General features: G+C 35.3%; 1 protein-coding gene across 5 annotated transcripts in view; it reads right to left on the reverse strand.

Annotated features, from left to right (window-relative positions):
• Positions 1 to 12142, reverse strand: part of PALS2 (protein associated with LIN7 2, MAGUK p55 family member) — a 102863-nt gene that overhangs the window by 19284 nt on the left and 71437 nt on the right. For all 5 annotated transcript variants that reach the window (XM_060304526.1, XM_030857366.2, XM_060304523.1 and 2 more), the window contains 2 exons: positions 10886 to 11038; positions 9629 to 9856 (listed from right to left, as the gene is read on the reverse strand). In XM_060304526.1, the coding sequence (XP_060160509.1) occupies positions 9629 to 9856; positions 10886 to 10972 (315 nt within the window). In that variant the 5' untranslated portion in view covers positions 10973 to 11038. The remainder of the gene's footprint in view (positions 1 to 9628; positions 9857 to 10885; positions 11039 to 12142) is intronic.

The raw sequence follows: 12142 nt of genomic DNA on the forward strand, positions 1-12142 counted from the left end.
TAAAAATACATTTTTCATTGCATAAATAAAGCCAGACTTTACACTGATAATAAATTAACAAAATACAAACAAACTACTGGCCCATTTTTACTTCACTCATTTTGGTAAAGCAACTACTTCCCTAATTAATTGTCCACAGGCTATAACACCTGAAAATGATACAAGCAAAAGTTAGAGGTGTTTGAGATGAGGCAGAGAAGAAGGATATGGATATGCAAAGTTGTAAAGATACCTGGATACTCCTTACTTCTCAAGAAAGCTGCACTGAATTAATAGTAAGAGGATCCTGTCATCTAATCATGAACGTGTTTATTATTCTTATCTGTGGGACAGAATATATTTTATAACAAAAGGCTCAGACTTTCTGAGTTAGTCCAAGTTTCAAATATTCATTTCCCTACTCTCATCAAATTGTTCTGGAAATGTCATTACTTGTCAAACAAACCACATCTCTCCAATATAAAAGATTTCTGGAAGAAGCAATTCTATTTTTTCATTAACCAAATTAGAACATTGGAACATTACTCTCAAGCTCAAAAACTCAGATTAAACTAGTTTTACTCTGAACTTTGAAAATTTGTCTGAAAAATCAATGAACCCAACCTTTGATCTAAACATTTTGTAATGACCTTTAAATCACAGAGTTTTGACTAGATTTAGTATAATTGTATTTTATTAAGTACATTTTAAAGTGTTTCATTAATAGGCTATGGATGTTAACTGTTCATTGGTTATTAAGAAGTTACTAAATACAACCGGCTAATATATTTCAATCTCATATTCTTCTTATCTCTAACAGAACTGAATAACCAACAATCTAAAGTAGAAGGAAGAGAAAAAAGAAAGTACAAATGGCTTTTAAACACAGGAGGAGATGTTAACCTCACTCAGAGTAGAAATACAAATTAAAACTATATTATAATAACATTTCCTTCCTGTCATATTAGCAGGAAACCAAATATTTGATAACATTCTGTAGATAGGAAAATGCCTATTGGCCCATAGTCCTAACAGGTTGGTGGAAGAACTGGTTTAATCCCTTGGGAGGACAATTCAGCAAAGCTATCAAAATTATAAATGCAAAAAACCTCTGACCTAGTAATCTAGTAACCTCTGGGAATGTGTTCAACAGCAGTGTTACTTAGATATATGCAAAATGACTTACGTAGAAGACTATTAACGATAGAATATGTCCTAATCACAGAAGATTGGACGCAATCTCAACTGTTTAACAATAGGGAGTGACGACTAGACTGGTAGTAGATTAGGAGAGAGATTTCAGCTGAGTACATATTCCTATTTCTTGACTTCTAGAACCATGGGAATGATTCATCTATTCAAAAATTAAATTCTTATGGTAATGAAAGTAGAGATAAAATGACTCCCACTTCTGACTAAGAGAAGTAACAAGGACCCACCCTCTAAACTGAAACAACTAAAATACTGCAAAACATATGAAATGTTTGTCAAGACATCAGACAATGAAGACAGTGATCCCTAAAAACTGGAAATAAACAAGATGAACTATACAATTGCCCCAATTAACTGCACAGAAAAAGTTTCCAGGTTGTAACCCAGGAAGGGGGACGCTAGGTAGAGCCTGGTGGTCTACAAGTTGAGGAGATGAGCTGAGAGACAGGGAGATCATGGGGGTTACAGTGCACAGAACAGAGTGACAGTGTGGAAAGGGTTACACAGAGAAAGGGCTCAAGAACTAGAGGACTCCCTCCAGCGTTCAGCTGAATACTGGTCAGTGCATGTCATGAGTACGATCAGGTAAAGAATCAGCATTATGGGGAACAATATCAAGAGGTCATGCAGGGTCAGAAATAGTTTCTGTTATCACCAGTGTGAGTAGAAAAACCTCATAATTCATGAAGCATTCAGTATTCAGAAGGGTTTTGCCCTAGACTTAATCCTCCTCTGGTTGCACCTAACAAAGCTTAAAAAAGCACAATCTGAAAGGATCTAACTGCTCCCATATAATGTAACTATCCTAGAACAAAACCTGAGAATATTTCTAAGAATACAAAAATATCGAGCACTCAGCAAGGTAAAATTCATATCTGGCAGCCAATCAAAAATAACCAGACATGCAAATAAGCAGGAAAATACAACCTAAAATATGGAGAAAAATGAACCAATTAAGAGTGACCGGGAAATAACAAATGGGACTGATTTAGTAGGCAAGGACATTAATATAGTTATTTTTAACTTTACATATTGTAGTCATATGTTCAAGAAGCTGGAGGAAGGATTCGGCATGTTAGGTAGAAACACGGCAGATATAAAAAGGTTCCATTCAAATTTCTAGAGATGAAAACAAAAATATCTGAGATGAAAAGTACACTGGATATGATAAAAAGATTAGACATTTTAGAAAAAAATAATAATAAATTTGAAGACAAAGCAATAGAAACTGTCCAACATGAAAAAGTGGGAGAAAACAAGACTGAATAAATGAAAAGAGTGTCAGTGAGCTATGGGACAACTTCAAGGAGCCTAACACGTATAACTGGTGTCACCAAAGGACAGGAGTAACAGAGGAACAGAAAAAATATTCCAAGTAATAACAATCAAAAAATTTCCAAATCTAATGAAATAGTCTTTTTTACAACTGAAAAGAAACTGGAAAAATTGGATACCTACATGCAAAAACAAAAACCCCAAACCAACGCTTTGATCCATATCTTATAACCTATATAAAAACGCAGTGTAAATGGATCACAGAGCCAGATGTAGAGTGTACAATTATAAAACTTTTAAAAGAAAACATAGGAAAAAATCTTTATAACCATGTGTTGTACAAAGATTTTTTCACACAGAACAAAAGCATGATCCATTAAAAAAAAATGGACAAATCAGACTTCATCAAAATTAAGAATGTCTGCTCTGTGTATTACAGTGTTAAAAGAATGAAGACAAGCCCCTTCTCACTTGGAGAAAATCTTTGTAAATCATAATTTCGATAAAGTACTTGTATAAAGACATAAAGAACTCTCAAAGCTAAATAATAAGGGAAAAAACAACTCAATAAAAAATGGATGAAAGATTTGAAGACATCACCAAAGTAGTCATAAGTATGGCAAATAAGCACATGAAAAGATGCTCAATATTAGCAGTCATTAGGGAAATGCAAATTAAAATCATGATGAGACACCATGACACACCTATTAGAATGGCTAAAATTATAAAGACTGACCATACCAAATGCTGGTGAAGATGTACAGTAATTGCAACTTTCCTATAGTGCTGGTGGGAATGTAATTAGTACAACCACTTTTGAAAACAGTATGGCCATTTCTTTACAATTTCAACATATACCTACCAAATGACCCAGTACTTCAACTCTTAGGTATTTACCTGAGGGACTTACATGTAAATGTCCATAGCATCTTTATTTATAATAGCCCCACACTGGAAACAACAAAAATGTTCATTAGCCAGTTAATGGATAATCAAACTGTGGTACAGCCATGCAATGGAATACTACTTGTTAATAAAAAGGAATCAACTACTGATACACATAAAAACATGGATAAATCCCCAAATAATTATGCTGAGTGAAAGAAGTCAGATTTAAAAAAAAGCAAAATCAAAGGATTCATGTTGTACGAATCCATTTATATAAAAATATAGAAAATGTAAGCTAATTTATAGTGACAGAAAGCAGAGCAGTACTTGCCTGGCATGAAGGTTGGGCTGGGGGTAAGGAGCAGGCGGGGAGGATTACCGCGGACCCAAGAAAACTTCTGGGGGTGATAGATATGGTCACTGTCATGACTGTGTTGAGGGTTTCATGGGTACATAATAGATATGTCCACATTTATTAACTGTATGCTTTAAGTATATGCTATTTATACAAACTTTACCTCAAATATACCTTTAAAAAGTAAAGCTAAAAATAGTCAAAGTACTGACAAAATAAAATATTGCACAGGAGTATGCTGTGCCTATGCAAAGGATAATAATTAGCAGCAGAAGAAAAATCATCAAATGGATAAAAGGCTGGAGAAACATCTCCAATCATGACCTCTGTCGTAAATCAGAAGGAGGCTGGTAATTCGTTTGGGAATGTGCTGGCTGAACATGGCACAAGTGCTCCGTACACACTCTCAGTCTCAAACCATAGTTTCAGGTCCACCTGAGTTTACACATCAGAGTTAAGTGACAAGGTAGTGAATACAGTGATCAGAGTTGCTAAGAAGTTCTCTACAATAATAACAGATAATTAAGGGAGAATGTTATTTTTCTAAAGATTTTCAAAGTGTATGAACTCAGCCTATTCAAATGCACACACACAAACAACATATTTTGAGATCAGCAAGGAAACTAGATTATATATTTGGTTTAAAAAGCTATCAGGGGCAGTTCACACTTCTGTGTGGTAAATAACCATACGTGGGCCACAAATTTAAGCTTCTGTTAGTTAAAAAAATATATTTTTTTAAATTTATTAACCTGGCTGCTCTGAAATCATACTACTAATAATTCTTAATTTACATTACACTTGAGTCATTAGTTCATGCAAGGCCTGCTTTTATTTTTTTATTTTGTTAGTTTTAACAATAAAAGCCATGAACTTGCCACTCAAAGCAGAAGTTAGAAACCTACATGGTCCTCCTGCCCACATTCCATTCCATCCCACCACCCTCGCTTCCCCAACAATGAAGGTAACCCTCATCCTGAATCCTGTGTCCACAAACTCCTTGCTTTCCTTTTTGTATAGTTTTATTAAACCTATATGTAATCTGTTGAAGTATATATACCTAGTTATTTAAAACGTAAAATAGATAGTATCATGCTCTGTGCATGTACCCTTTTGGGGAACTGACATGCTTGTTAACATGTTTCTAGCTGTACATATTGCTCTAAGAAATTATGTGTCTTAGTATATGTAAACATTCAACCCTAATAATGCTAAACCTTTTTCCTCCCAACGTGGTTATACCAATTTGCACTGCCACCAGCAATGTAGAAGAAATACTCTATACTCACAGCTACATTTTTTGCCAACTGAATGTTATAAAATGGTATCTCACATTGTGACTTTTAATATCTCTTCATATGTTTACTGATCATGTATCCCCTTTTACTTGATTTGTGTATGTACAGTTTCATATATTATCCCTGTGAATAACCAATTTCATTCACTGAATAGTCTTTCTCACTGAAAGACATATCATCTTTGTCAGATATCAAAGAAATGTATGTGTGTAGGTCTCTTTCTGAACTCTCTCTTCCATTGTTCATTCTGTCTAGTCCTAAGCCAATAATACCACATATCTTAATTCCTACACATTAATAATAAGCTCCTCTTCCTGCTTTTCTGCCTCAAAAGTGTCTTGGCTATGCATCTTATCAAATACCATGAAAAAACTTATTGAAATTTTCACTGGAATTTAACTGAATCTACAAGTCAATTTAAGGAAAACTGATATCTTCATAATACTGTCTTCCTGTCCATGAACATGATATATCTGTTTACTTAGATCTTACTAATTTTTTGTGCATGGAGGTCTTGAATATTTTTGTCAGATTTATTCCTAGACATAAATGTGACATTCTCTGACTCTATTATAAATGTCCTAGTTAATTTCTAGATGTTTACTTATGGCATAAAGAAATGCAACTGACTTTTGTATATTAATCTTATTTTCAAGTATCTTGCTAAATGATTTCTAAAAATTTATACTTTGGGGGGGTTTCAAATAAAAAATCTTACTATTTGAAAATAATATTTTATTTTCTCCTTTCCAAGTCTTTCGCGTCCATAATTAATTTATTTTTGTCTTCATGCGCTTATGGAACTTTCCATAAAATATTGAACATAAGTGGCGCTAATGAACATCCTTCTCTAGTTCTGAATTTTTTTAACGATGCAATTACTTTATTAATCCTTGTTTTAAAACTTTATGTTCTGGCTTCTTTGGCTTAATTAACTGCAAATAAATAACTGTATAAACAATAATTTAAAAAGCAGCAGTGTCCAAGAGCCTCAGAATTTAAAATATTACAGGTTTCGATATTTCACTATATCCTAAACAAAATTTTTTAGGAGTCAAAATTCTTGAAGTTTCGTTTTTGTTTTTTTTTAAAGAAGTGGTCAATTCCCTTTGCTTCACTGTTGGAAGCCTCATCAAAATTCTGAACAAAATCACCCTCCTCTCCAATAGCAAGTGGAGTTTTTCCATCCAGCTTATGCCAGGATCTTGAAAGCTTGTTGACACCAAGCTGGTCTAAGATTGGGGTGACCTTTCTGTCAAAGGCTTTGTCTCAGCATGGCTGGTAATGGTGAAAGTGTTTGCTGCCGGAGACCTCTGAGAGTTAGGACTGTTAAGGTGGATCATCACCCCCTGGTTTGCAAATACATTTACCTATTTAAAAGTCAGAGATACTGTTTATTCCTAGTTTCTTTAAGGAGAACTGAAGATTGTTTATCATCTGTGGTAACAGATATTTGTAATATCATCTGTTACTCTATATATCATCTGAGGGTGGTTCCTTTTTATCCTCACAATTATGCCTGAAGTTTGGCAAGGTTTCTCTTGGTTTATGGTGGGTTTTTCTCATCTTATGGTGGAAACTGGGCTTCACAGGGGCCTGGGGTTTGCACTCAAGTAGTCTCAGGCAGACCAGCTTAGACTCCAGTTCCTGATTTTAAAGAGAAATACTTCTAACAGTCAACTATTGAGAATGTTTTAGGTTTTTTAATTAAAAAAAAATAAGATTAAGGAGGTTCTTTCCTGTTCCGAATTTACTAATCTTTTTTAAAAACATCATAAATAAGTATTGAATTTTATCAAATTCTCTACTGATATTTTTCTCCTTTAATCTGTTAATGTGTTTGGTTACATATATGGATTTTCTAACATGAAACCATCCTAGCATACATAAATCCAACTTGGACATGTTGTAGTATCTTTTTTATATATTGTTAAATTTCATTTGCTAATACATTACTGAGAATTCTTACATGTATATCCTTGAGTGAAATAAAACTGTAATTTCTTTTCATAACATTTTTGGCACCTGGGTCATAATGGCCTCAAAGAGAGAATTCCCATCAATTTGGCCTTAAAGAAATGGAATTTTAAACAGCTTTGGAAACCCAACATACATGTAAGTTGGAGAACTTCAGAATTAGCTGCAACTTCTAATCCATCCTGATCTTCAAATTAAAAATATAGATTCTTAGGCCTCATGAAAGATTTTGGAGTTTTAGTAAGCGCCTCAAATGTCACTAATAAAGATGACCCACTGACCGTGCTTTGAAAAACAGCACCCTGGTATGGAGACTTCCTGGCTTCCATCTGCTCTCACGGCAATAAGAGAAAGAGTTAAGACAGGCCCAACAGGACTACATGGTGGAGCTTCCAGTGAGTGAAAGAGGGGCAGAGTTGGAAAGGCTGAAATCCCTTGATTCCCATTAGTGTCTCTTAGTAAGAGGACCACAGTGTGCCCAGGACAGTCGTATTCCAGCATAATTAGTAATCATTCCCCCTCTCACTTTAAAAATGTCCCAGTTTGGCTGTGTTTTCTCTCTCCTGTTGGGAGGCTCCATGTTAGAGTCTTCTTTTTTATGGTAAGATAGGTCTGAGACTGCCTCAGGCTTGGATGGAAGGCCTCTCCTTTCCCCATTTCAATGCCCTCTCCCAGTTCTGAAGGCTAAATAAAAAGCAGAGTTTGAGAAGGCACAGGATGGACAAAAATGTATGCCTAAGATAGGGCTAAATACCCTTGCACTTCACATCATTCAGACCATTCACCAGGTGCAGAATCTACAAAGGAATTTGGGCCAAAGCCCTAGCTACTAACATCACAAAAATTACTTTTTCCCATAAAAGTCCATCACAGCCATGGTGAGCTGGTAGGAATTCTGAAGTGTGAACCACAGGGGAAAAAGAAAATCTTTCTAACTGTCACAACTAGCATATAATTTAAAAATAAATACATAAATCTTAAGTTCTACTTTTCCAATCTACTCAGGTGTCAACTGAGGAAAAAAGTAGTCTGAGAGGTACTAGTTATTTAAAATGTCTAATTTCTAACACCAGTTCTTTCATGATTCTTTTCCTTGAAGACAAGGTTTCTACCCTTCATTTGAACCAAAGTTCACTATAAGCCTCTGTATTTTCAGAAATCCAATTTACATACTAAAATTCATGACTGACTATTTTTTTTTTTTTTTTTGCGGTACGCGGGCCTCTCACTGCTGTGGCCTCTCCCGTTGCAGAGCACAGGCTCCGGATGCGCAGGCTCAGCGGCCATGGCTCACGGGCCCAGCCGCTCCGCGACATGTGGGATCTTCCCGGACCGGGGCTCGAACCCGTGTCCCCTCATCGGCAGGCGGACTCTCAACCACTGCACCACCGGGGTAGCCCCATGACTGACTATTCTTATCCTCCGAAGAATATAAAGCAGGTATTCAACACACATTATTTCAAAGAATTGTATGTAAATATAAACACTAGTCTTTTAAATTATATTATCAATATTAAAATATACTGGCAGTATCTTATGTAAAAGACCTAAAATTTTATTCACACATGAAACAATAAATTTATGGAATAAACCTGAATAATTAAAGGCATCTAAAACACTGATAGATATTTCCTATGTCTTCAGTATCTAGATTCAACAACCCTCTCTCTCCTCAGTTCCAACATGCTTACCATAATTGTCAACTGTTCCTTTGCCATTACTTTATTACTTTTTCCTTCTTTACCACTTCTTTACAATCACACCACCACCACCTCATCGCTACTATCACAACAATAGCAGCAACTACTTGCTGAGCACTCAGGATGTGCCAGGTGCTGCTGTGAGAGCTTAATGTGAATTAACTCATTTGATCCTTACAACAATCTTTTAAGAAAAGAAATATCCCAACTATACAGATGAGAAAACAAAAGCACAGAGAGAATAATCTAGTAAGCGGTGGCACAGGTATCTGAACCAAAGCAGTCGTCACAGCCTTCCATTAGAGTTGCCTTTCACAAATTACCCCACACCTTCAAAAATCTGCTTCCTGACTACACGATCTCATCTCTCTCCTTTCTGAAATTCACTCAACATAATGAGGTTAGATGATCAGTCATTAAAACACTCCTCTGCTTAATAATCTATTTTACCTAAAAATTAGTTACAAAATGTAGACCAAATGCGTACAAATCAGGTGTTCAAGATTCTTTTCATTTTGGACCCATCCTCTCTCTCTGGCCTCATTCTCTATTTAGCCCATCAGAGGAACACTAAGCTAGAAGTGATCAGGACTACATGCTTATTTTCTCACACAGCGTGGAACATAACAGGTGTTAAAAACATTTGCTAGATTAATGACTAAAAGGCTTTATGGTTTTTCTCATACCTAGCTGTAGCGTACTGAAATGCTAGGGTTCATGGTGTTCACAAAGAGATCTCTTTCCTAATTCCTTTTGAATAGTAAGATGATATTGTTTAAAAATCCAAAAATTCACCCATGATGAAATAAGGCACTTCAGAACAATTAAACCAGTAGTTTTTTCTCTTCTCTTCTCTTTAGCAAAAAAGTAGCAACTGGTGGCTCTACCCAACAGTGTGATTAAATGAAAGCATTCTTAATATTACCAAGAACTTTATTACTAACCTGTTGAGGAATAATGGTATCTCTATAGCTTGGTAAAATTTTCAGGGTGACACTTCCACTAATATTTTTCAGTAATTCTTGTAATTCCTTTGGATTGTTTCCAACCTCATGGCCATTGACTTCTTTAATGATATCTCCCACATGAAGCAGACCCTGTCGATCTATCATCCCTCCATGAAGGATTCGGGCAATTACCAGATCATTATTTTCAACCCTAAATGTTACACCCTAAAGGAAATAAGGAATGGAATTATTGATTTTAGGTTGTTAGGAAGAAATCTTAAATAGTCATGAACATGTATGTATAAGAAGATAATTCCAAAAGTAGGTAAGTGAATCATTCCTACTTTTCCCACGTTCTCTCCTGACTCAATACTCTAATCTCATTAAACCATGTGCAACTGTGATAACATATACCAGGGGACCGTGGCCTGTTAGGAACCAGGCCGCTCAGCAGGAGGTGAGTGGCGGGTGAGGGAGCAAAGTTTCATCTGCCGCTCCCCATCACTCCCATTACCGCCTGAACCATCCCCCCCAACCCCATGGAAACACTGTCTTCCACAAAACCGGTCCCTGGTGCCCCAGTGGTTGGGGACCGCTGACGTACCATCCCTTAAAAAAGGACTTCCATGGTAAGGGTAACTGAAAATGAAACATAGCTTGCATTCCACAGGATAAAAGGAAGCTTGAAGGAGCGAGAAAACCTATTTGTGCATTCTGATGGCCTTGTTCCCGGCTTTTCTCATTTTTCCACTTCACTGTTCTTATAGTCAGAGCCCAGAAATAAGCATGTCAACAGGAAATTGTAAACTTCATTACTTATAGAGTCCTACCAATGTTTTCAATTTTTGTTAATTAATTTTTATTGGAGTATAGTATAGTCACTTCAATTTTTCATAACAACTTTCTTCTGTGTTTTGATACTATAATTAGCAAGCAACCTGAGTTTATTTCTTCAAAGGGTATAGGAAAAAAATAGTTATCTTTTGAAATTTTTGCTACTCATTGGCAAACTTCTTCTCGCCTCTAATTCAGTTTAACTTTTAATTTTGGTTTAATTTTGCATGCTAAATCAAGTTGAGAGAGCATCAGCTGTGTATTTTATACACAGGCCAAAAAAGACTGATAAAACAAACATGAATGAAGTTTTCATAATGATACAAATTATGAAAGAGAAAAAAAAATGAGATAGAGTAGTGACTCAGCCACAAGTATGTCAGATTTCAGATTTAAGAGGGTACTGACTTATCAACTCACCAGTGGTTCCCCAGCTCTTTTGTGAATACCAAGAATACGAATGGCATCTACTGGTAATAACTGATTATTGATAGAAGAATTATTCATTTCTGGGCTTGATGGAGGTGACTCATAACACTTTGATGCCACAATATCATGGGCCTCCAAGAGTGACTAGAAGGATTCAAAACAGCCTGTGGTTATTAATTACAGATGGAATAAGTTATTAAAAATAACTTAGTTCATTATCCCAGTAGAGTACTAAAAATTTCCAAGGCACAATTATTAAATTCCCAAATATAAGTTAAATCAAGTATATACAGAATCTTTTTATGACATATAAGCATGTATCATTTTACTTATTATCAAACAATATTGTATTCCTTGTTTTAAAAGATCTGAAGAGACTAATAGTTTTGTGACTTTTTAAGAGACTGATAGTTTTGTGACTTTTTTTTAAAGCCTTATGTTTAATGGAAACTGAACCTAGATGTCCAAGTGTGATGCCATAGAGGCAATGAATTTCATTGCCACCACTGTCATCACCGTCACTCAATATTTATCAATTCCTATTTGTTAGCTATCACACAAATTCAAATGGCAAGGACCGTTAAGTTTTATCCTAAGCCTGTTGTTAGCAACACCACATATTTTTCACATGTACAAAATGTCTGGATATCTTAAAAAGATATCCAGTGAATAAAAATTAGCATCTTATATCAGTGATAAGAAATTTCATATTACTAATAAAGGTATAAAATTTACATTTTTGGGGGGAAAAAAGAGCCAGTAATGGTCCTGAATATAGTACACTTTTACCTCCTACATTTACTGTATATGTGCTATCTTCATGGATGACTTTGCTCTAGCTTTCTAGGAATTTCTTATAATTTGGGGGGTTATATTTATTTTTATTTATACTGTAATTGTGTATACTCAGCTTAAACCTAAATTAAAAATTTTTTTTTGAATGGTGGGAGTGCAAATTCAAACAAAAAAAAGATCAAAATAAAAGGGGGAAAATGTCAACAGGTTCAGAACAGAAGCAATCAGTATACGGGTTTAATTGGTCATTTTTGGTCATTTCATGAAAATAGTATCAGAGACTGAAGAAAAATATTCACAAATCCATATATAAGTATTATTCCTATACATGCTGGAAGTTACTCAAATCACTAATCTGGGCTGCTTAGTTTTTACCGTATATACTCTTCTTAGGTAATATTATCTACTCCTGTGACTTGAACCACTGCTTATACACTGAGAACTCCCTTGATC

Source organism: Globicephala melas, chromosome 9 (genome assembly GCF_963455315.2).
Source record: "Globicephala melas chromosome 9, mGloMel1.2, whole genome shotgun sequence".
NCBI classification, from domain to species: Eukaryota; Metazoa; Chordata; class Mammalia; order Artiodactyla; family Delphinidae; genus Globicephala; species Globicephala melas.